Source organism: Peromyscus leucopus, chromosome 12 (assembly GCF_004664715.2).
Source record: "Peromyscus leucopus breed LL Stock chromosome 12, UCI_PerLeu_2.1, whole genome shotgun sequence".
Classification (NCBI taxonomy): Eukaryota; Metazoa; Chordata; class Mammalia; order Rodentia; family Cricetidae; genus Peromyscus; species Peromyscus leucopus.
The window spans coordinates 37445754-37472422 of NC_051073.1; the positions used below are offsets into that span (position 1 = coordinate 37445754).

The 26669-nt window shown below is 36.4% G+C and overlaps 1 protein-coding gene across 1 annotated transcript in view; it reads left to right on the forward strand.

Moving 5' to 3' along the window:
* Nucleotides 1-26669, forward strand: part of Epha6 (EPH receptor A6) — a 951985-nt gene that overhangs the window by 558413 nt on the left and 366903 nt on the right. Inside the window, 1 exon segment of the mRNA XM_028879452.2 lies at nucleotides 10434-10558. Coding sequence (XP_028735285.1) covers nucleotides 10434-10558 — 125 coding nt within the window.

The window sequence follows — 26669 nt, forward strand, 5'->3', positions numbered from 1 at the left end:
GATAGATAGATAGATAGATAGATAGATAGATAGATATTGATAAATACCAACATAATTAAGTATTTAGTAATTATTACAGACAAATGCAGAGGCCAGAAAACAACCTTGGGTGCCATGATCAGAACAGCTGTCCACCTCCTTAGAGACAGCATCTTCTATAGATCCTATAGGTCCACTGCTTCCCATCTAGGCTGATTGGCTAGTGAGCTTCAGCATCCCCCTGTCTCTACATGCCCAGCAGTGGGGTTAAATCTTACACCATTTTACCTGGCTCTTTCTTAAAACAATATGGTTCTGGGAATCAAACGGAGCCCTTTGTGCTTACAAGGCAAGTACTCTATCAGCTGAGCCATCTTCCAACCCATAAAGTGGACTTCAAAGTGATACATTTATGTAATTAAGGAATTTTGGAATGTTTGCTTTATAGAAGTGTGACATGAGACTTTAAAAATTAAAGTAATGTACCACTAATTTGTAACTGAAAAGTTAGAATAGAAAAATGGTACATGTATTTTACTCAGCAGTCCTTCCATTGTGTTGTTACCACAATTGAAAGTTTATGTTTTACCACCATTATATGGTTGGTCTGAAGAGCAACATGTAATATACTGCAGTATTAACTGCATCATGACACTATATTATGCTGAAAACTGACCATAGATTAATTCATGTATACATGAAAAGTATGTTCAAAACTGTATTGTTCAAGATTTTATGATTTGCTTTGAATTTATATATAAATGACCATCTGATACATTATAAACTATAATGTAAGAACATTAGTACAGTTTCCCATGAGGATCATCACTATTAGTGAATGTATCTTAGTTTAAATATTGAATAATTCCTGAGTGCCTTATCTTATTTCCTACATTATCTATTACTATCTTTATTTAATATAAAAATAGTAATTTTTGTAATCATATCATTTTTGCCAACATATTTTAGTCCAATCTTAATTTTCTCCTAACAACCATAATTTTAAACATATTTTCTCATTTTTATTTCTTCTGAACCAAAACTGTCTGTAGATGTAACCAACCGTCTTATTAAATAAGAAACACAGAAACAATGTAAAAGAGAAAGTCGAGAGGTCAGAGCTCAGAGCTAAATCTCACCCTTCCTTCTGCTGTCCCAGCTTCGCGAAAAGAGACCTACTTCCTGTCGGTTTGTTTTTTTATAGTATGTTGTTCTGCCTTCTCATTGGTTGTAAACCCAAACACATGACTGCCTCGTCACTGTCTGAATGTACAGCCCCCTAGGTCTTAAAGGTATATGTCTCCAATGCTGACTGTATCCCTGAACACACAGAGATCTTATGGGATTAAAGGCGTGTGCCACCACCGCCACACTCTTGCTATGGCTCTAATAGCTCTGACCCCCAGACAACTTTATTTATTAACATACAATCAAAATAATATTTCAGTACAATTAGATTACCACCACATTTCCCCTTTTCTATTTTAATAAAAAGAAAAAAAGCAAAAGGTTATAACTAACAAAAGAAAAACTATATACAAAAGTACAATAACTATATACAATATATACAAGTAATAAATACCTAAACAGGTATTTGACAAATCAGAGAAAATAATTCCATTATCTATCCTATTTTGGTAAATCCAAGATGTATCTAATGCACTTTCTATCCTAATTAATTTTCAACTATAACTAACTAATCTTCAACCATAACTAACTAATCTTCAACTCCCTCAGAGACCCAAGAAGGGAATAATATTAGCTAACAAAAATAAAAACAGGAAGTGCATGCAAGCAACTTCCAAAAAATTTTGTGAGTTGACAGAAACAGCCAGCTGCCTGGGCAGTCACCTGAGGTTTCTCCGCAGTGTTGGGGCATCATCTTCAGCCTATAGGCTTAGTGTATCTGACAGACTCATTTGTGAAGTAGGATGTACACAAGGTCAACAGTTCAACCTCACATTGGGTGAGAGCAGTCCACGTACCAGAAACACCTGAATTCCACTAGTGTCCTGTCATGATTCAGGATTTTAAATTCTGGAAATTGTTGACAGTTTTTTAATTCAGCTGTCCATTCTTCTTGGCTGTGTATATATGGCTTCATCTCAGCATCCCCTTCTTCTCCACATCCCTCTATTAAATGCCAGTCTACTTTCGAGAGGCATGAGCTTTCAGCTGCTGTTCCATTGTACAACAGAATCCATTGGCCCTCTGCCTGTTAAGCTGCTTTGAAGAAAAGGGCACCGTACCTTTTCCGGATGCGAAGGCCATTTCAGGGATGGGGCCGTATTGTCCTGGCCTCAGAAGATGCCTTTTGATAAAGCCATAACCACACTTGTTTTGGCAAGAATCAGTAGTCCCTTGTTTCGTGTTCTGTCTGTCCATTTTGTCCTGTTGATTCGAGGATACTTTGTTGTCCAGTGGCTAACTTTTGCCACAAGGAAAGTTGACTCCATATGCAGTTTCTTCAATGCCCATATTTTCTCTGAAGTAGATTAGTACTGCCAGGAGCTGACATGTCTCAAAAAAGAAAAATTTTCTAAGTTATTAAAACATTTTAAATGCCATATTCTGTAGATCTCTGAAGGGTTTGAAGATGACCTGTCTAAAACATCTCTGCTTAATTTTTAAAACATATTTAATCTGACTACAAGTTCTATGATAATGTCTAACTACTAGCTTTCATTTCTTTATATCCTAATAGTTGATAATAATAACATTCAAGGATCAGAAATTTGCATTACATTGTTAAATGGATGGAATAAATACAATTAGAAATATACATATAGCATTTTCTAACAATATCAGTTTCAAATTTGTATACAATATAAAACAATCCAATCCAATGTAAAGTATTTAAAATTAGTAATTGTCTTTTTCTTTTCTTTCTTTCTTTCTTTTTTTTTTTTTTAAACAAGAACCTTAAATCTAATCTCCTTTGCTTAGCCTTTTTCCTAACCCTTGACAATAACTTGTAACCAACCCCCCTAAATACTGAAAATTATCCCAGACCCAAAACCCATTAAAAAGACCAAAAAACCACCCGCCCCACACCACCTCTTTGGGAATGTGGGCGTCGTATTCTTAAAATTGCTTCCTGCTGGGTATGGGCGAAGTTTTCTTTATCCTGAAAGAAAAATTTTAGGTTAATTGTCAAATTCTAGGAGAGGTAACTATATCCTTCATTATCCAGTCTGTATATAATGCCAAAGTTCAGGGTTTATCTCAAGTCCTTATTCAAGTAGTCTTTGAGACTGGATCATCTCAGCTAGTCATCTCAAATTTGCTCTGAGCACCTTGTAGTTCAAAGCTGATCTATGGATGATGTTTGTCAGCTTAATGATATTATTATTGTCCACGTGGAATTGTTGTTGTTGTGGGGCCCCATCTTCTTTCTGGAGACTTCAGTTGATGTTAGGCCTGGCCGTGATTTCCTGCAGAAAACTGATAAGAGACTCGAACACAAAAACATATATATGCAGCTAGCCTTTTTTCTAGAATTAGTTAGTACTCTATGTGACCATTCATATCTTAACAAGTTTAAAATGTATATATATATTAATCTTGTAAATTTTGATATAAAATTTATACTTTGAGAAAAGTTTAAAGAATCAGAATAGAATCAAAGAGTTGAGATTAGTAATAGAATAGTCCCTTAATTAATTTTGCTTTTGTCCTGTACCATAGCAGAAGATGGCTCTTATTCTGGCATGATACAGGGAGTTTGCATTTTCCTTTTAACAACATGCTTGAGTTTAAAGAAGGAGAGAGCCATTCTCCAACTCCAAAGTCAGCTTTAAATTTTAATTGAACTGGGACTGTTAGAAGACCAATAGTGTTAAATCTTTAGAGAAAAGCAGAAACAAACATTTAGGAAGACATAAAATTTTTTAGATAATATATACCCATACACCGTTTCATTCTGTTTCTTGGGATAGATGATTTGTCACTTTTCTTCAGTTGTCTCATTTGTCCAGTGTTCTTCAGATTCCTTAACCTTCATTTTCCTAAAAGACAAAAACAAAAACCTTTCCCCAAGACTAATTTTGGGGATGTTCCTTTTTGGCAAGTTATTATCTGATTAAATGAAAAGGCATGTTTTATTGATACAAGTTAGTTTAAATTGGATGTTCATGCTGGTTGATGAACTATCACCTCCTCAATTAAGAGGTCTCTCTTGTTCAAATCGAACCTTTATCAATTTTGATGGTACCCACAGCTTATCTTCTCCTGTAGAAACAAAAGCAAAACCACGTCCCCAATGTAATACATACCCTGGTTTCCATTCTGAGGTCAGCACATCCTTAAAGTATATAGGCTGATTTAATTCTGTAGTTTTTTCTATTATCCAATGTCTCTCTGCAGCTGTTGTTCCTTTCTCATTGGCATTCAGAAAATTCAAAGTTAGAAGAGCATTATGTAGTCTATTTCTGGGGGTTTTTGTTACCCATTTCTGTTTATTTAGCATATCCTTTAGAGTTCTGTTTGATCTTTCTATAACTGCTTGACCTGTAGGATTATGTGGTATGCCTGTAATATGCTTTATATTGTAATAAGCAAAAAACTGTTTCATTTTAACAGAGACATATGATGGAGCATTGTCAGTTTTGATTTGTGCAGGTATACCCATGATGGCCATAACTTCTAGCAAATGAGTGATTGCAGAATCAGCCTTTTCAGAACTCAAAGCAGTTGCCCATTGAAATCCTGAATAAGTATCGATAGTGTGGTGTACATATTTCAATTTTCCAAATTCTGCAAAGTGAAACACGTCCATCTGCCAGATTTCATTTCTCTGAGTACCCTTTGGGTTACATCCTGCTGGTAATGGCGTTTGATTGTAGACGGAACAAGTAGGACATTTCTTTACTATTTCTTTGGCTTGTTGCCAGGTTATGGAAAAATCCTTTTTTAAACCTTTACTATTGACGTGATGTTTTTTATGAAATTCTGAGGCTTCCAGCACATTTCCTATCAATAATTTATCAATCTCATCATTGCCTTGTGCTAGAGGGCCTGGCAGACCAGTATGGGATCGAATGTGAGTTATATATAAAGGATGATCCTTTTCCTGATTGTATCTTGTAATTGAATAAATAGTGAAGTTAATTCTGAAGCATCAGGGATAAATTCTGCAGTCTCAATATGTAACACCACTCTTTCAGCATACTGAGAGTCAGTTACTATGTTGAGAGGTTCTGAAAAATCCATTAATACCAACAGAATAGCATACAATTCTGATTTTTGAACTGAATTATACGGACTTTGAACCACTTTACTTAAATTTTCTGATTTGTAACCAGCCTTTCCTTCTTTGTTGGCATCTGTATAAAATGTACGAACTCCAGATATGGGTTTTTGCCGTACAATTTGAGGCAAGATCCATTCAGCTCTCTTTATAAGATCAATTCTATTGCTTTTGGGATATTTGCTGTTAATTTCTCCCAAAAAATTACTGCAAGCTCTTTGCCAAGGTTCACTTTCTGTCCATAATTTTTCAATGTCCTCCTTAGTTAATGGTACGACAATTTCTGCTGGGTCTATGCCTGCTAATTGACGAAGTCTCAATTTTCCTTTGTAAATCAAGTCAGAGATTTTTTCCACATAAGTTTTTAATTTTTTATTTGGTTTATTTGGTAAAAATATCCATTCCAATATAATATCTTCCCTCTGCATTAATATTCCAGTAGGAGAACGCCTAGAAGGTAAGATAACTAAAATGCAATCCAGCTTTGGATCAATACGATTCACGTGTCCTTCATGCACTTTCTTTTCTACCAAGGCTAATTCTTTCTCAGCTTCAGGTGATAATTCTCTTGGACTATTTAAGTCCTTGTCACCTTCTAAGGTTTTGAACAAATTAGTCAGTTCATCATTTTTTACCCCAACAATAGTTCGTAGATGAGAAATGTCTCCAAATAATCTTTGAAAGTCATTAAGAGTCTGTAGTCTATCTCTCCGAATTTGCACCTTTTGGGGTCTAATTTTTTGTAGCTCTATTTTATATCCTAAATAATTAATAGAATCTCCTCTTTGTATCTTTTCAGGAGCAATTTGTAATCCCCAGCAAGGCAAAATTTTCTTTACTTCTTCAAACATTATTTCTAAAGTATCTGCATTTGAGTCAGCTAGTAAAATATCGTCCATATAATGATAAATTATAGATTTAGAAAATTTTTTACGTATCACTTCCAATGGCTGTTGCACAAAATATTGGCACAGAGTTGGGCTATTCAACATTCCCTGTGGGAGGACCCTCCATTGAAATCTTTTAACCGGTTGAGAATTATTATAAGTAGGCACTGTAAAAGCAAATCTTTCTTTGTCTTTTTCTTGTAAGGGTATTGAAAAGAAACAGTCTTTTAAATCAATAACTATGAGAGGCCATCCTTTTGGTAACAGAGTAGGCAAAGGCATCCCAGATTGTAGAGAGCCCATTGGCTGAATTACTTTGTTAATTGCTCTAAGGTCTGTTACCATTCTCCATTTACCAGATTTCTTTTTAATAACAAATACAGGAGAATTCCAAGGGCTGGTTGATTCTTCAATATGCTGAGCATTTAACTGTTCTTCTACCAGCTCTTCTAAAGCCTGGAGTTTCTCTGTTGTTAAAGGCCATTGCTGGACCCATACAGGCTTGTCTGTTAACCATTTTAAAGGTAGAGCTGTTGGTGTCTTTGGAAGATCATCAGTTATTGTGCCCTGTTCTTGTATAATATGGATGGCTGGTGACCACTCATTAGAACAATATCTTCTAATATTTCTCTCAGTAACATGTGCTAGTTTATGATTTGTTTCTGAGATTGGAGGGATGTTAATCTGAGTATTCCATTGTTGCAACAAGTCTCGACCCCACAGGTTCATAGTTATGTTAGCCACATATGGTTTTAATTTTCCTCTCTGTCCTTCTGGACCTATACATTCGAGCCATCTTGCACTCTGTTTCACCTGAGATAATGTCCCAATTCCTAACAGTTGAACGTTTACCTCCTGAAGAGGCCAAGTTGGATGCCAAAATTCTGGTGCAATTATGGTAACGTCCGCACCTGTGTCTACCAGACCAGACAACAAAACACCATTTATTTTTATTGTTAATTTTGGTCTTTGTTCATTAATAGAAGTTTGCCAAAAAATTTTCTTTATGTTTTCTCCTGAATTTTCTATTCTCTCTGTTTCATCATCCTGACCAGCATGATTTATTCCAATAGGCATTTGGTTATTTAATCGCTCTCCAGAGCAGGCATTTCCTCTATGGCTGCAGGAAAGGTTTGAACTGGATTTGCACTGGGGGCCTGCGCGAGGCCCCTCTGGGAGTTTCCCGAAGACTGAGGCAAAGGATTACCCTGTCTGTCCTTTGTTGATCTACATTCGTTGGTCCAGTGTTTTCCCTTACCACACCTTCTGCATACTCCAGAAGGAAGGGGCCTTCTGTTGCCATTGTTCCTTGAAGAAACATTGTTTCTGGGAATGACCTGTCTACAGTCCCTTTTCAAATGTCCTTGCTTTCCACATCCAAAACATCTAACACTCCTCAAACCTTTTGAAATTACTTCTCCTACCCATGTATCATCATGCTCATCAGCTTCAACATTAATTGTTTCTCTAATCCAATCTTCCATAGGTGCAGATCTTGCCCTTAATGGCCTGATTATTGTTTTGCATGCTGCATTCGCATTCTCAAAGGCCAAAGATTCAATTATTGCCTTACTAGCTTCTGAATCCGAGACCATTCTCTTTACTGCTGAAGCCAGTCTTTGTAAAAAATCTGTAAAAGACTCTTTTGGGCCTTGCTTCACCTTTGTAAATGACTCAGATTTTTTTCCTGGTTCCTCAACTTTGTCCCATGCATTCAAGGCTGCCGTTCGACATAAAATTAGGGTTTGGACATCATATAAACATTGTGTTTGTGCTGAAGCATATTGGCCTTCGCCCATAAGCTGATCCTGGCAAACTTGTATTCCTTTATCCCTCCATTGTTTTTCTATGTTTTTAGCCTCCTCCTTAAACCAAGTCAGAAATTGAAGTCTCTGGCTGGGTTCCAGAACACCTTGTGCGAGGTCCCGCCAGTCCTGTGGTACTATCCTATTATATGTTGACCAAGAGTTTAACATTTGCTTTACATATGGGGAATGCATGCCATAAGATACTATTGCCTCCTTAAACCTTTTTAAATCCAACATTTCAATTGGAGCCCAATTATTTTGTGTAGCCATTTGATCAGGCATCTGCTGTACGGTTACAGGATAAATTAAGGGTGACTGTGTGAAAACAGGCTTTCTTTCTGCAACCTTATGATCCCGACTTGAAACAACTTCACTGTTAATTTCTTCTGTCTGAATTTTTACAGGTTTAGCAAGTTCTTCTAAAGCTGTTATCCTGGCACTTAAATTGACTATCTTTTTAAATATTAAAATGTGGATTATTATAGTGATAAGGTGCATAATTCCACCAATACTAATATTATATAGTTGTTCCATTGCCAGACTGCCTAAAATTTCGAACAAAAACCAATTTTCTTCCAATGTACACATAAAACCCATTTTTTTTTTAAACGTGGAAAAAAATTCTCTTTTAGATAGTTTCCTTTAAAATATCTGATATATTATGACTTACCAAATCTGCGTAGAACAGTAGAAATCCGAGGGGATTTTCAAAACAGCCACCTAGTGTCCCAGGTGTAAATCCAAAGAGAAAGAGAGAGAGAGAGAGAGAGAGAGAGAGAGAGAGAGAGAGAGAGAGCGCAAGAAAGCGTAGCTGGCTAAAGTTTAAATGCAGCCACGTGTTCCCTCTTGTGCCGAATCAAGGCTTGGGTCTGGCTTCCTTAAGCTCCGACCACGTGCGTTGGCTTTACAGGCAGGGCCCTGTTCGGCAGGGCAACTCTGAGTTGTTTGTAGCACCGGCTTTAAGCAAGCAGGATTTAAGCAAGCAGCTCACCGATAGTCCAGCCTGAGGTCAAGCAGAACTAGACCCAGGCTCGGACTAAGAAGCCGATCGCCGCCGGCCGCCGCGTGCCACCGCCGCCGCCGCGGGCCGCCTGCCGCCCTTGCGGGAAAGCAGACCTGCCGCCAAGCCAAGCAGTTTTTAATGGATTCTTGTCACGTTGGGCGCCAGATGTAGATGTAACCAACCGTCTTATTAAATAAGAAACACAGAAACAATGTAAAAGAGAAAGTCGAGAGGTCAGAGCTCAGAGCTAAATCTCACCCTTCCTTCTGCTGTCCCAGCTTCGCGAAAAGAGACCTACTTCCTGTCGGTTTGTTTTTTTATAGTATGTCGTTCTGCCTTCTCATTGGTTGTAAACCCAAACACATGACTGCCTCGTCACTGTCTGAATGTACAGCCCCCTAGGTCTTAAAGGTATATGTCTCCAATGCTGACTGTATCCCTGAACACACAGAGATCTTATGGGATTAAAGGCGTGTGCCACCACCGCCACACTCTTGCTATGGCTCTAATAGCTCTGACCCCCAGACAACTTTATTTATTAACATACAATCAAAATAATATTTCAGTACAATTAGATTACCACCACAACTGTCAGTCTCATAAAATAAAAAAAAAAAAAGACTTTTTCTTATGATTCAAAGACAACCTATAGAAGTAAAATATTAAAACGAGTTTTTCTAAGAAGTTTAAAATATCACAATGAGTAAATTTTTAAATTTTGTATCACCTATTATTAACACATTAAATAAATTTCTGAGAATGAGGTAGGAGAGTGGCACAATTTCCTAAGGATCATTTTGATTTGAATTTTTATTTACCTTCATTGATCTCATACCTCCCTTTTCCCATGGACGTTGTGGTGTCCTACTTCTCAGCACTAGCAACAGAATTATTGTCTCACTCTACTTCCACATACACAATTATATCTGAATAGAATGCCATACTCTGACCAAAAAGCTCATTAGTGAAATAATGTCTGTGGGTCTTTCCTTGTGACTTCTTAAATTGAACCGTTTCCTTTTAAAGTCACTTTCAATAACTCCTCTGGGAAGTTATGTCGTAAAATTAACACTCAGTATTTTGGCACTGTGTTTCTTTTAACTCAGATCTCTTAAGAAGAAAAGCTTCCACAAGCTCTTGTAATCACACAGCTTGTTACCTAGATTATATGAAACGCAGGAGACAAGCACACTAGCTTTCTGGTTAAAACCCAAAACCAAACCAAATTTGAAGAAAAACATCCTCCTTGACAAAACCAGAGGCAAATGAGCTCTGGCTTTCATCTTGAAATATCTGAGTGTTTCTTCTATTTCTTATTGGTGTTTCTAAGTAAATGAACCCCTTATTTGACTTGAGTGGAATATACTCTGAGCCTATTTTATTAATTTGGCATTGGCAATTGTTATCCTCTACACAAAGTAATGTATTTTCTTCGGAAGAGACATAGCATATATTCACAGACTTAAAATTATCCCTACTAATCAATTTTTTTTTTCCTTTCCTTATAGCACCTTCTCTGATAGGTATGGTGAGAAAGGACTGGGCATCCCAAAACAGCCTTGCTCTATCATGGCAAGCACCTGCTTTTTCCAATGGAGCTGTTCTGGACTATGAGATCAAGTACTATGAAAAAGTAGGTCTCATTTACCACTTCCTAAAACTCTGAATTGATATACATATACACATATGTGATTACATTATATATTGTTATTGTAGTTTAGATTAAAATCTGTTGTGTTTTTTTTTTTTTTTTTTTTTTGGCCTAACTCCATAATCACGGTATCTTTGACTCCTCTCTAACATCCCATTGTGCTCATAATTTCTTCATTAGTTTATCTTGTTTTATGCCACATTAAAGTAGAAAGTACCAGATGCTCATGTTTTTCAGGGCCTACTCTAGGGAGGTTTATAATATAGCGATAATTGATAACATCTTCAACTTACAGTTTCTGTGTTCTATATTATCTAAAATCCTGCCGAGAATGAACAGCAAGACTGAATTCCTATGGCATAGGTGAATAGGCAGTGCAAATATTTTGCCAATGAGTTTAATGTCACAGTCCCCCATAATTTGGAAAGAGAGATTTAAAGAATAAATTAATTAAATGTCTTTATGTTCAGGTCAGCTGTTTTATTTTGTAAAAAAGCTACCAAGACCTACTATACTTAAAAATCAATCTAATTTCTACTTTGTTATTTTGAATTATACTCATTTATTATAGTTTCCCAAATCATAAACATCCTTTACTTTATTAAATTTGTAATTCTTCTTTGTGCTATCCCTTCTCCCAATTATTTACCATTATGATATTTTGGCATAGCTATTGCATGGTCATTTCTGATACATTACTTGCACTGGTATTATACTACTTTGAAAATATTATTGAAGATAGGATTATTGTTTTAGTTAAGGTAAAATTTGCATATATTAGCCTGGGTTTACTACAGGAAAATATGACTTAGAGTTCTAGAATTTATCAGAAACAAAGAGATGTTTAAACTTGCCTACTCTTGTTTGCATTTGATCTGCTGAAATAACTGACCATAGATTTTTCAGGAGAAAAGACATACATAATTATTAGTGCACATCTTTGCATAAGAGACACAGGATGTATAAACTCAAAGACCACCCCAACGGTTGTAACATAAGCTCTTAATTCATAACAGGAAGGGAAACAGTAGATATAGGTGATTCAAGAAAAGTAGAAAATGGATTTTCTTGGATCCAAAGAAGAGACAATGACTTCCGTCAGGGTTCCTCTGGGCTTTACATGTTCACCTTTTCAATATCATCTTCCATGATAAACAATTGGTTTTCCCTGGTTAAAGGAAGCTCATTACATGCATTGGAGCTCTGGTCTTTGGGAGATAAAGGATTTCCCTGCATTTGCTGACCCTCTAGTGTTGTCCACTGGAACCCCAAAGCAGTATATTGTGGGCTGTCATTTTCTGTGTCTGAGGGGGCAAATCATAAACCGTTTCAAGTCTTCCCTAAAGAAATATAGGGTAGGAGGAGAAATGGAACCCATTCTACTGCTGAACAAATGTAGTCTGAATCAAGGAAAAGACACTTCATATCTATGGGCTAGCTTTGCAAAGGGTACAACCTGCAGCATGTACAAAGATGTGTGTGTATGTGTGTGTGTGTGTGTGTGTGTGTGTGTGTGTGTGTGTCCCAGTAGTTAAAACATAACTTCATGTACCTACAATGCCTGCCTATGCAAAAAGTAACATGCATGCATATATACAATAAACTTTTCAAATCCGAAACATTTCTGTTTCAGAAAAGTATTCTGTGTTATATTCTACACACAGAAAAATCACTGGCTCATTTTAAGGTCATTTGCCTTTACAGATTTTAGGTTGGATATAACCTGAAACGTTTCCAATGAACAAAAGGCATAATCAGTAAAACAAAGAAGCATATTCATCTAATTAAATGATCTGAAAACTACTGATTCTAAATTGTAGAAATTAACATGATATTTATATTGACTTTTAATGTGCCTTACTAAGTTTTACTTTGAAGTTGGGAAAGATAATCTTTTTAAAAAAGTGTTTGTTTTATAAAATATGCTATTGACACAGACTGCATTGATAATAGATTAAATATGCAGTTGGAGCCAAAGATTTCTAAGTTATATTCTGATTATATCACTTATTATGCTTCTGGCTAGGAAAAAATGTCAATACACCTCTTTTCTTTATTTAAAAGTCACATTTGCTAAAATGGTAATAAATGTACCAACTTTCTGGTGGTTGTAAATATTAATTATGAGCAGACCTAAAGGTAAAAATGCCAAATAAGTATTAAAAAAAAAAACTAGGTAAGTCTTCGGAAAAAAAAATATTCTTATCCTATAGTACAATGCAGAATACCAGAATAAGAGCAGAGGAGATGGGCATAAACAAATAAAATGCTACTCTTTGCATACATACAAATATGCAGCCAAACCATTGACGATGTTAAAATGTCACAACCTTGCAAATAAAGCACAAAATGAGTGACAGTATTACATTTTTCTCTATTATGACTTCACATTCTAAAATTACATTTTACATACCTGTATTTATAATACAGTTTTTCCTCTTGAGAAAATAATTTTATAAACACTAACTGGGAAAGCTTACAGTAGAATTCACTAAAATTACATTTTTTTCTTCAGTGGTAGCATAAATACCATTTAGTAAACCCACACATAGAGAAACATAAGCATTCCCCCATGTGTGTGTACTTGCGTGCAATTATACATGTAAGTGAGCTATATAAGATGATATATAAGATGAATTTTTGTTATTGATAAAATGAGAGAGAAACTTAGACAAATTGGACAGAGGGATAAAACAGAAAGGATTGTAGTAAATATACATATGTATGAATAGACATATGCATGGGTCATAAGTAGGTTTAATATTAGTCACTAGTAATTATTTGACTAAAAGATGCACTTGAAGTAAAGCTTTGTGTGCAAATGATTAAGTAAAATGGCTTCTATGAGAACTGAGAAGGAGAGCAGGACTGTGGAGGCAGATGTCAATCAAATTCATGATGATCAAGGCAATCTCTGCAGTGTAAATAACTTGTCATGGAGCAATCTCTGCAAACCAAGAAAGTGGGCTTTCTTAGATGGTTCCAGTTGATCTTTCATTTGAGAGTTTAGTGGCATCAGATGGGTGGCTGGAAAAAAATAATTAGAAACACTCTCTTCTAGTTCTCTTTTAGTGGGCCTAGAGTCATAAAAAAAGAAGTTCAGATTTAAGCCTTTAAAACAAAATGGATGGGAAGAACCAGAAGTAAAGTTTATTTGGATGATCAGTTGCAACATAAACTATTGAAAAATTACCAAAGCGATCAAAGAGCTGTTGGAAAAACACATCCACGGCTCTTTTGTTAACAATCAGGTTTTCTTTGAGTTTTGGTACCAGTACCAGTGCCATGACATTTAGACCACGCATTTATCTTTCACTCTAAGTTGTAGAGGGTGTCTCCAACTCTTTTGCCTCTGCTTGGGATCCCTTTCCTCTACTGTGTGGCCACAACCAGCCGTGATATGAGGGTATGTGCCAAGTCTTATTGCATCTTGTTAGTTCATGCTTGGTGGATAACTCTGGGAGGCCTGTTCTTTTATTAAAGGGAAACAGAGGAGGAGTTGATCCGGGCCAGAGGGAAGAGATGGGTGAAGTGGGAGGCATAGGAGAGGAGCTGTAATGTATGAGAGAAGAATAAAAGTTTTTTAAAAAATGGTTGATGATCTGTTCTGTTTATTTAACTTGCATTCTTCTATAAATAAGAAAGAAGTTAGTCTGCTTAGAATGAAAAGTATCCTCAAATATCTGAAGCCAAACAGCACGTGGTTGTTATCAGAATCCTTTTTCACAGATTGTGACTTATCAAAAGGAAGCATTGGTATCTAGGTACAAAGATTGAATTCAATCTCATAATTTAACTAATTTTATTTCATGAATAACCTTCATTACATTAATACATGTCAAAATGTGCCCCCTGCCTCACTTGGGCCATTGCCGCCACCTTGTGGAGGAGGGTCATGATCCAAAGGAACCAGAACAGTTGAGGAAGCTGTTTATTGGTGGTCTGAGCTTGAAACCACAGATGATAGCTTAAGAGAACATTTTGAAAAAGGATGCACACTTACAGACTGTGTGGTAATGAGAGATCCCTAATAAAATGTTCCAGGGGCTTTGGTTTTATGACCTAATCTTGTGTTGAAGAGGTGGGTGTTGCAATGCATGCTTGGACACACAAGGTTGATGGGCATGTGGTGGAACAAAAGAGAACTGTTTTATAGAGAGGATTCTGGAAAGCCTAGTGCCCATTTTACAGTGAAGAAAATTTTTGTTGGTGGTATTAAGGAAGATACAGAAGAATATAATCTAAGAGACTACTTTGAAAAGTATGGCAAGATTGAAACCATAGAAGTTATAGAAGACAGCCAGAGTGGGAAAAAGAGGATTCGCTTTTGTAACTTTTGATGATCATGACACGGTTGATAAAATTGTTGTTTGGAAATACCACACTATTAATGGGTATAATTGTGAAGTGAAAAAAAGTCCTTTCTAAACAATAGATGCAGTCTGGTGGATCACAGAGAGGTCATGGAAGTGGATCTTTATGGGTCATGGAGGAAACTTAAGAGATGGTAGTGGTACCAGGAATAAAAACTTAAGAAATTTTAACTTTCCAAGCAAATGGGTATCAAAACCTGAGTCTCGTGTGTGTGTGTGTGTGTGTGTGTGTGTGTGTGTGTGTGTGTGTGTGTGTATACACACACATAACGCAAGAAATAGTTCTTTAATCTTCTGGTTTCTCTGTTATTGTTCATCTATAAAGTAAGGGTTGATAAAGGTAATCAATCCCTTGCAGTTTGAGATATTCTTAAATTCTAAAAAAAAAAAATGAGACTTGGGTATCACTGACTTCTCGATAGATAGGTTAATCATCTGACTGATAGATAGATGATAAATAGATAGATAGATAGATAGATAGACAGACAGACAGATAGATATAGAATGTAGGTTTAGATATCACTATCTCTCTGTGCATAATATCTGTGCATGCACACATTTACATGCCTGCTTATTTGTATGCTGATAGTAAAATATTGGAAAGCAAATTTATTTCTTTGTTGATTCTAACTAGTGAATTAATTATACTTCCCAAGCCTTTTTAATTTTTTTTATAACCAAAATGTATTTCATTTTCATTTAAGTCAAGTGAACACTGCCTTAAAATGAAAAGAAAATATTAAGTTCAAAGTTCAATTTATTTTATTTTTCTTATTTATTTATCTTCCATTCCAAAATCGGGTCAACCATGAGTGCCTAGTAATATTACCTTGGTATTTTCTCCCATCATCTTAGCCTTCACCTGAAAATGATGCAAAATTTCAAGTCACAGAAGACCACATTCTCTATTCCATACCAAACCAACAATTTTTATTAGACCATTTTGTGCTTCTATAGCAAATACCTGAGGCCATACAATTCATACAGTCCAAAAACTTACTTCTAGAAATGAAAAAGTTTGAGATCAAGTCTCAGAATGTAACAACAACAAAAAAAGACTTGAGGTAGTCCTGGGCATCCAGTTGAGGCACAGTATCCTGAGGATACTTGATGTCTCTTGTTTGATATACTTTCTTCCTATAGACTTGCACTCTACTAATGAGATAGGAGCGAAGCACGGGTATCTTCTACTTTCCTTTGGGGTCACTCATCCATTGTCCCAGTGTGTAGCTTCTGCCATCATTCTATCCAAAATAATCCCCCATTAGAAGGTCACCTGCTTAGTTCCATCTGCTGAAATGCTTTTCATTCTTTACTATATGACTGGGCTGAAAATTCTTCAAGTCTTTAAATTCTGTTTCCCTTTTGATTGTAAATTCTACTTCTCTATCATTTCTTTTTAAGAATTTAAAGTATGTAGCTAAAAGAATCTACAAAGAACCCTAAAATTTTATAGCTCATATATTTCTTTCACCAAATGTTCACATTCATCTATTCTTAAATTCTACTTTCTACATGCCATCGGCATGAACATAATTCAGCCAAGTTCTTTGCTAGTTTATAATGAGAATGGCCTTTCCTTCAGTTTCCAATACATTCTTCCTCTTTTTTTCTATTACTTTACCAAAATGGCCTTTCTGTCTATATTCCCATCACAATTCAGAGCACAACCACCTAGGAAATTCCTCAGAGCCTTCAATCCTTTCCTATCTTTTCTTTTGTCCATTCACTCAATCTCCTTAATGTTCTAGTTACAATATAGGTCTTTTCTTCACCTGTGTGTCCAAATTATTCCATCCTCTAACTATCATATAATTACTTCAACTGTACTTCCATGTTTGAAGTACTCATGATGGAAGAAGAGAAGCAAAGGAAGCGAGCATTGAACATGCCCTTTTGTCCCAGCACTAAGGCTTTGGGTAGCTTGTTATGTTAAGTCAGTACCCACACCAAGGAAAGATTCCATTGCTGCCTGGAGGACCAGCCTCCAGCACCTCAAGGTTCAAAGGGAATTAATTCATGGAGTAGGCTGACTAACTTTTTTTATCTAAAGGGGTTAAGGGAAAAAGATACTTGCACACTCTCTTGATGGTTTTCTTTGGACCTTTTCTTTATTCTTCTTTTGCATTCTCTATTCTTTATTTTCCTGGTGATTTCCTTCTCTCGTTCTTGATGTTTTCCTTCTAACCTTCCATTCTTGATGTTTTCCTTCTAACCTTCCCATTCTTCATGTTTTCCCTCTAACCTTCCCATTCTTTATGTTTCCCTTCTAACTCAGTTTAAATCTTCTTCCCCCCTTATAGTTTATATACTCCAGCAAAATCTTTCAGGCAATATAAAAATTACAATGTGGTTACATTCTGTTTTTCAATGAATGATTACAATGAACACAAGTAAGAAACAACATGATTTCCATAGTCCTTACATAAACATTTTACATGTTACAGGTGAAAAACAAATTACCCCAAGAACCCATGTATGTTCACAGCCAAGAAACTTGTTATAGATAAAGAGTGTGTAAGCAAGCAAGATATTCTTTTACTGGTAGGCTGAATTTTGCAATTACAAAAACATGGGCCAATAACTTTATTAATTCTCTCAAAAGTAATATTATAAGAAAATCTTAAAATAATCATAAATCTGAACTTTTATATATGAAAAAAATAATCAGTCAACTCTACTTTAAATCTTTAGGGTATATACTCAATAGTTTTTTATGTCAGGAGATTGAGGGCAAAAAATGGGTACAAAGAATTCATCATCACCTTTGATCATCAACCTATCCAAGCAAGAAAGGTACATCAGCTAATAATAATTGGGCTGCTTTGTTCTTATCCCCTGACCTTAAAGAGTTCCACATTCAACTACATGCCTTTCTAAAAGTTCTGATTGTCTTCTTGGGATTTTCACCTGAAAGCTATTTGACAAAAACATCCGAGTATAACTTTAAATTATTTTCAGAGCTTCGTTTCAGCTATAATGTACTCAGAAACCTGTGAACACATCTCCTAACATTAAGATTAGAAAAATTGAAACTAGCTAGGCTAATGAGATTCAATTGTTTTTCTTAATCATTAAACTAAGCCACAGTCTATATGGCTCCTCAATAGAAACTCATGTGTGATACTTCCTTGTTTATATGTTTAATTGTCAAAACTCTATTTAAACTAACATTATTATTATCAATCAGATAGTACAGCTTAGGAAGAAATCATCATCATAATAGTCCACAGGTAAAAATGCCCAGTAGAACGGAATGTTTCCATGAGATAAACACACTACATTACAGGCTGCTGTGGGATGTTCTGTATGTCCTGTGGGAGCCTGTTCTCGGGTTCCTCGTGGCTTTACCCAGCAAGTCTGCATAGAGGATGATTAGGACCACGGGCCTGAGTGCAGGTGTCTGAGATGGTCTTCACTTGGCTGTGCTGGGGGATGGTCTGTATGGCAAATTGCTCTGATTGGTCAATAAATAAAACCTGATTGGCTGTGGCTAGGCAGGAAGTATAGGTGGGACTAACAGAGAGGAGAAATAAAAGAACAGGAAGGCAGGAATCACTGCCTGCAACAGCCGCCAGGACAAGGAAGATGTAAAGTACCGGTAAGCCATGAGCCACCTGGCAAGGGATAGATTTGTGGAAATGGATTAATTAAGCTATAAGAACAGTTAGCAAGAAGCCTGCCATGGCCATACAGTTTGAAAGCAATATAAGTCTTTGTGTTTGCTTGGTTGGGTCTGAGCAGCTGTGGGACTGGCAGTTGACAAAGATTTGTCCTGACTGTGGGCAAGGCAGGAAAACTCGAGCTACAACAGGCAGTGGGGATCTCCCCACACCCATTCACACCATGCCAGACACCAGAGAAAGATGGCAGAGGCAAACATGTAAACGCACAGCAAAAGCAAAAGACATTCTGGAATCTGTATTCTCAGGGCCTTGCTATTTAAGATTCACCCATCAGGGATTTTCCTCCTAGTGAGCTGTCACCTGAACTTCAATTGCCATCTGCTGTTCCTCTGACATGGCCACTAACAAGATTCCATTCAGCTGACCATAAGAAGTGTCTTTCCTTTACTGTGCCTCCAATAACACTGCATGGCAAACATTAAAACCATAGAATTCTTCTATTGTCTTTCCTGATCACTTTTCTTGTTTCACTCATGTTAGCCCTCCCTTACAAACTTCCACCCATCACCCGAAACACATCTGTTGCACCCTCCCCTCTATTCTCTTCTCTCATATTCTTGATTTTTCTGCCCCAGGCACTTCTTTCTTACATATGTATTCTTGCTTCTCTTAGTGCATTTGGCCTGTTACAATCCATTGCTATAAACTGTATGACTTATAAACAACTGGAATATGTTTTGGAAAATTTTTGGAGGAAGAAGTCCAGGATTTTCAGGCTGAGAGTATTATGGGGCTTGCTCTCTGCTTCAGAGACAGCCATCCTTTCCTCATGTTTCTCATCATAGAGGGACAAGGTAGCTCTCTGAAATCATTTAAATAAGGGCAGAAGTGTCATGTATGAGGTCTCTACCTGCATAACCTAATAATTTCCCTCAGATATGGCATCCTATTACCAGCTATTTGAGGTTATTATTTCAATGTATAAACAGTCAGGACATGCTTTAAAATCAGTATCTATCAAAAATAGCCTTAGAGTTATTTATATGTTTATCTGATGCTCCAAAACCATTTATGAAATTTTAGATCATTTGGTTTACATCCCTCAACTTGAATCAGAGTGTTTTCTTTTTCATCACATTATAGCTGAATTGCAAAAAATGGTCTTTTTGTTTAGAACTCATTTATTAGAAATTGAGAAAACACTCAATCACTGTAAAATGGCATCTAATAATTAAAAAAATGAAACAGACCTTGTGTGTGTCTTTCAGTAACATTCTGTTTTTGTATGTTCATAAGCAAGACTCATACACAAATGTCCATAAGCTGAAAAGGTCCTGTTGATAATGAGAATGAAAGTATGTTTGGGGAGGGATTCTTTTCTTTATTGTTATATCCCCACCACAGAGACAAACATGTAGACAATAGACAATAACTGCTGATCATTTATATACCAGGTACTTTAAGTGTTTGGGTATATTTAATAATTAATCACCTTAACAACCACTTGAAATAAATATCATTACTTTTATCATTTAATGAATGAAGAACCAAGTTACAAGGAGACTGAGTAACTTCATCATATCCAGCAGGTGACTGCTATGGCTGACCAGGTTCTGCTGTATCACAAAAGACACTCAGAAAATTCAGGCTTTTGCTGATGCTGATTTTGTAGCTTCCCTGAGGCCAAAGGCTGATTACTCTCTGTTGCCCTTTTTCATCCACAAAAATGGCAGCAATAAAAGATGCCTGTGTCACCAGGGTGTTATACAGCTCCCCTAATTACCAACTGGTAGCTCATCTTACAAACATGAGTCCCCAACAACAGTTCATTATTCTTACATTCAGCATTTAAAGACACTGACTGGGAAATTATTTTCAGGAAGTACTCTTGTTAATTTTGACCAGTCAGCAGGTCTTTGGCTGTATTTAGGAAAACTCATTGTGAGAAAGGAAACATTTCTCATACCCAGATGATCAATAAGTTTCTGCATACAATATTATAAGGAAGTAACTGTTCTCTCTCATCCAAACACAGAAAAGCTTTTTAAGAACATTAATTAAAAATATATAATTTCATAACCCTGAGAACAATATTATGGAGAGGTGAAAGACTTGCAGAAAGTTGGGAACTATTTTTGGTACAAGCCAAGAGTGACTTGATGTAGCCTTTTTGGGGTGAGGGAGCAGACAATCTTGAAGGTCAGGCCTTGGGCCTGTTATGAAAGCCATATACAGCTCACCACCACACTCCACATGATACCTGTTTTTTTCCTTTCTGCTTATTTTACTTTCTCTAGGTAATTTTTTGCACAAGTGATCAATGAATCCTTGTTTTTCTAAAGATATATAATTAGCCTCTGTTTCCTGGCCCTCAGGGGTGGGCTCCCTCTCATGGCATGGGTCTCAGGCTGGACCAGTCATGGGTTGGCCACTCCCACAACTTCTCTGCCACCTTTATCCCAGCATATCTTGTAGACAGGTCAAATTGTAGGTCAAAGGCTTAGTGGCTGTGTTGGTGTCTCAATCCCTCCACTAGAAATCTTGCCTGATTACAGAAGATGTCAGTTCAGGCTCCATAGCCCCTATTACTAGGTTACCCTAATAGATTCCTGGGAGTTTTCATTGTAGTAGGTTTCTAGCTAATCCCAGAAATGTCCTATGATTCCAGTTGTCTCTCCCTCCATCCTTCCTGTATCTGAACCCCTCTAACCTGTCCACCCACTATGTCTATTCTAAGAACCCTTCCCAGGAAGATCCATGCCCCACCCCCGTGAGCCCATCTTGTTACTTAGTTTCTCTGGGTCTGAGGATTGTAGCATGGCTATCCTTTAACTTACAGCAAATATACTCTTATAGGTGAGTACATAATGTGGTGGTCTTTCTGGGTATGGGTTACCTCACTCAGGATGATTTTTTTTCTAATTCAGCCTTTTGCCTGCAAATTTTATGATGTCATTGTGTTTTACGGCCGAGTAACAATCTATTGTATAAAAAGTACCACATTTTCTTCATTCATTCTTAGGCTGAGGAACACCTAGGTTGTTTCCAGGTTGAAGCTATTACGAATATGCTTGCTAAGAACATAGCTGTGCAAGTGTCCTTGTGGTATGCTTGAACATTCTTTGGGTATATGCCCAAGAGTGGTATAGCTGGGTCTTGAGGTAGATTTGGAAATATTGATTTCCAAAGTGGCTGTACAAGTTTGTACTTCCACTAGCAGTGGAGGAGTGTTCCCCTTATTCTACATCCTCTCCAGTATGAGCTGTCACTTGTGTTTTTAATCTTAGCCATTCTTACAAGTGTAAGATGGAATTTCAGAGTCATTTTGATTTGCATTTCCCTGATGAGTAACCATGTTGAACACTTCTTTAAGTGCTTCTCAAACATTTGAGATTCCTCTGTTTAGAATTCTCTATTTATATCTGTGCCACATTTTTAATTGGATTATTTGGTTTGTTGATATCAAGTTTCTTGAGTTCTTTACGTATTTTGGAAATTAGACTCTGTTGGATACGGGGTCAATGAGATCTTTTTCCATTCTTTGGGCTGCCATTTTGTCCTACTAAAAGTGTCCTTTGCCTTACAGAAGCTTTTCAGTTTCATGAGGTCCCATGTGTATCACCAAAGATAGAAGGCAAAAAAAAAAAGTCAATGAAATGATTCCTAATATATTCTGCTATACTCATAGATTGATGCCTAGCCCAATTGTCATATTGTCATCAAAGAGGCTTCATTCAGCACCTCAAGGAAACAGATTCAGAGACCCACAGAAAAACATTAGGTGGATATTAGGGAATCCTAAAGAAAAGGAGGAGGAATTATAAGCTCCAAAATGTTAAAGGATAACAACAAAAAATCCCATATAATCAGCTAACTTGGGCTCATAGGAGCTCTCAGAGACTGAATGAACAACCAGGGAGCCTGCAGAGTACTGACCTAGGCCCTCTGCACATATATTATAGTGTATAGCTTAGTCTTATTGAGGAACTACTAGCAGTAGAAGCAGGGGCCTTTTCTGACTCCTTTGCCTGCTTTTGGACCCTTTTCTTCATACTGGGTCATCTTTCATAGTGGGTCCAGCCTTAATTCAAGAGGAGGTGCATAGTCTTACTGCAACTTGATATTTTACATTTGGTTAATATCCATGAGAGGCCTGCACTTTTCTGGAGAGAAATGGAGGAGTGTATGGGGATGTGTGGTGGGGGAGGAGATGGGGGGAGAGGAGGGTGGGGAAACTGCAATTAGGGGGCAAAAATAAGAATGACAACAATAACAATAATAATAATGATAATAAACCTGTGGTCTCATTACCTAGAGACAATTAGTAACACACAAAAATGATATATAATTAGTAAGTATACATCATCACTTTTGTAAAATTAAATGAAGCAGTTCTTATATGCTAATAATCAATATTAAAATCCTTTTTAAATGATGTATATTTACTATTTTATGTATTTTTCTTTCATTTTATTTCCTCTTCATTTCTAGGAAGGTTACTCTTACCTCCATCTATGACTTAGGTACAGAAGCACAGTCCTTTTCCTCTACATCATCCTTCCTTTCTAGCCACCTACCTCATTTATGTTTTGAATATAAGCTTTTATTTAAGATGAAGTGTGATTATTGTACAAGGATTTAAGAAAAGCAGCATTGTATAAAAATGAAATAGACATCCTTATTCATATAGGGCTCTAGTTGAAATGAAGATTATGTTCATCTGGTTTGGCAGATAAGTGTGGGAAGATAGAATGAGATTTTGCATTTTCAAAGTCACAGGTGGATGCCAACAATACTGGCCTATGTAGCATCCTTGAAGTCGTGTACCTCTAGAGAATTTACCTCCCTATTGACTCATTAAGTATGGATAAAGGGAAAATAGTCACAACCCCTTGGCCATACACACAAACTTACATGGCTGCATTTAGTGACTAAGATCACTATAGGGATTACATAATTTAAATGATATCAGAACCTAAAGTAAAGTGGGATAAATGGGGTACCAAATCAATTTCAGATACAACTTAGAGTTTCTAGTAAAATCAGATTTCTTGAGCTGGCAAATAGTCTTTATATTCTTTTATTTTTTCATTATAACTTACTTGTTGCAATGTCCACTGCAGAGCAATTGGATATGAGCATTTGGTACTAATTAAAATAACATTACCTGAAAGAAAATGAACATCAAGGGAACACACTGATACAAACACTCATTATAGAAGTTCCAGATCAAATTTCCATGTTGTGTAGAAAATATTACACTCTCCATGGAGCCCAAGTCTGGCTTAGAGGGCCAGGGAGTCCCTGTGGTGCCTAGAGCAGAGATTCTCATGGAAAGGAGACTGCAGCTGATGCCCAGGACTACAGCTACAGCAGCATCTCTCTAGTGTGAACATTTCAGGACAGAAACTGAAAAGACATGGGTATTATTTAATTATGGCTGGAGACAGCACACACACAAATGATAAAACTTTTAAGGAGTTGTTCTAGGTTTAAAATCTCTCCTGCTTTAAAAAGTTATACCATCATTGTTTTGAGGAACTAACTTTTAAAAAGGAAAAAATTATACTACATAATTTGTATGTTAAAGCCTTGGTACATCTAAAACAGGGAAAACCAAAACTAATTAAAGCAAGTACTCAGGATAAATTTCATTACCACTTTAAAATATGTGTTAGGAGAAATTAATTATGTTTGCTTCCTAGTGGTATGCTTGTGGCTGTGACTTCTATAACAAAAGACGGGAAGTCAGAGGCATTTCTCAAATGCCCTGGATGCTTATTTTAATGTAGCATAGATCTAAACAGACTGATATCTAAATTTATATGCAAAAGTAAAGATTGCAAACATAATGAATATCAAATTGTATGTTCTGCTTTCCTAGAAGAATAAATTAATGTGCTATCTACTATAGTAGGGAAGGCAGTATGGTGGGCCAGAGTCATAGAACAGCAGACTTCTTGTAAACAACTACATGGGATATATATTAATCACACTTCAACTAACTTGCTATATCTCACCCTCTTCAAAAACTACATATGACACACGCTAATGTAATAATCAGTTCTTTTCATATCCCTAGATGTGTATTTCGTAAATTACTTCTCATCACTCCCATGAGTTCTGGGTTTTGTTTTGTTTGTTTGTTGTTTGATGGGGTTAAAATAAAACAAGTCATTTTCTAATTTGGACATTCCATCCTTGCATAACTTTATTTGTATTATGTATTCTTTGGCCGTGTACTGGGATAGGAAACAAGAATAAGGAAAAATAAGATAATCAACAATTTTAATGAAAACATGAGAAAATTTAAGTGCAATTAAGATAATTACATTAAAAATAAGGATAAAAGACTAACTCAGTTTCCTCTGAGTTTTATTTAATAGTCTACATATCTTTTCACAACACTGCAACAAAATAGAAAAGTATAAGGCTACCTAAAATTGTGAGTTATTGACTGGAATTTTCACTTTCTTTTGAAGATTCCTTTTGTATGAAAGAACAAAAACAATGCTGTCTCATACTGGGTTGGAAGAGTAGAGCTTTAATGACTACAGTAGATTTGTCAGTGGTTGTGATTGACAGGGAGAATACCATAAATATTCATATAAAGGTCTTACACTAATATATGCCAGAAATCACGTTTTTCTAAAAATCAGTTGTATAAGATGCCAAAATTGTGTGTTTCCTATTTTATTTCCATTCTTCAGAACATTTTTTCTAAGGAATAACAAAATCACAAATACAAACTACACAAATGTCCACAAAATTTCTGACCTACAGTAGGAAAATGTAAACAAATCTCCTAGAGGATGAGGTTTTCTTTTTGTTTGCTATAACATAATCACAAATTTAAGTTGTAGTCTTCAAATAATTTACGAAAATATAATGTTGTTTTGGGAAGTCAAATATATAAGCCAGGCATCTTTGCGTTCTAAAGTCGAATAAAGGCTACTACACATTATTAGTTTTAGACTTTATATATAAATACAAAAGTGAACCTATCCAGACCAGGGGTTCTCAAACTGTATGTTGGAACCCCTGGTGGGGGAGGTCAACCAACCCTTTCAAAAGGGTCACGTATCAGATATCCTACATATCAGACATTTATAACTGGAAACAGTAGCAAAATTATAGTTAAGAAGTGAAACAAAAATAATTTTATGGTTGGGGTCACCACAGCATGAGGAACTGTATTACAGGATCACAGCATTAGGAAGATGAAAACCACTGATCTAGACTGTGTTACCTAACACTTAGAAGCTTGTTATTGTTGTTTTAAGTTTTCTTCTATATGTATGAGTACTTTGTCTACATGTGTGTCTGTGTACCACTCCTGTGTCTAGCGTCTGTGCAGGCCACAGATGGGGTTGGATTCTCAGGAACTGGAGTTCTAGAGGCTTGTGAGCCACCCTGTGGGTGCTATGAACTGAACATCATCCTGGAAGTGCCACCAGTGCTTTTTACAACTGTGCTGTCCTGTTACCCAACGTTTCCTTTCCGGGCTTACTAATGGGTTGACTGAGTTGTGGTCTAGTTAGAAAGATTGGTTCACTTCAACCACAGTTCAAAGACTAACAAGGCTTTTGCCTGTTGGGAGTCAATACTGTGCATGTTAGAAGTGAAAGTATAATTACAAGTTCAGTAATTTGTTCTCTGATCCTCTGTTGCACCTATCATCAATTGGGTGCTTAGTAAGTAAATCTATATGCTGAACAGAGAAACATATCCTTTCATGAATTGAAAACCTATGATTGCATGAAAACTACCTGAAGCTTTGTGAGAATTCCTTTAAGAGGTGATGTATCTGTTCCCAGAGTTGCACTATGAAACTCTATTTTTCTTCACTAACTTCTTAAAGAATTATAGCAGATAAAATGGACCACAGAGAAAGTCATGTACAGTAGCATATTTTCTTGGTAGCCAATCATAAATGCAAAGGGGTTTCCGCATTGGAATACCCTTTTGCAATAAATGCTTTGGTGAAAGGTGTGTGAGGAGTGTGAGTGTGTATGCTTGTAGGGGTGTGGAGATTATGTGTGTGGGGGGGTAAATATGTGTATATATGGGGTGTGTGAATGTGATGAGTATGTT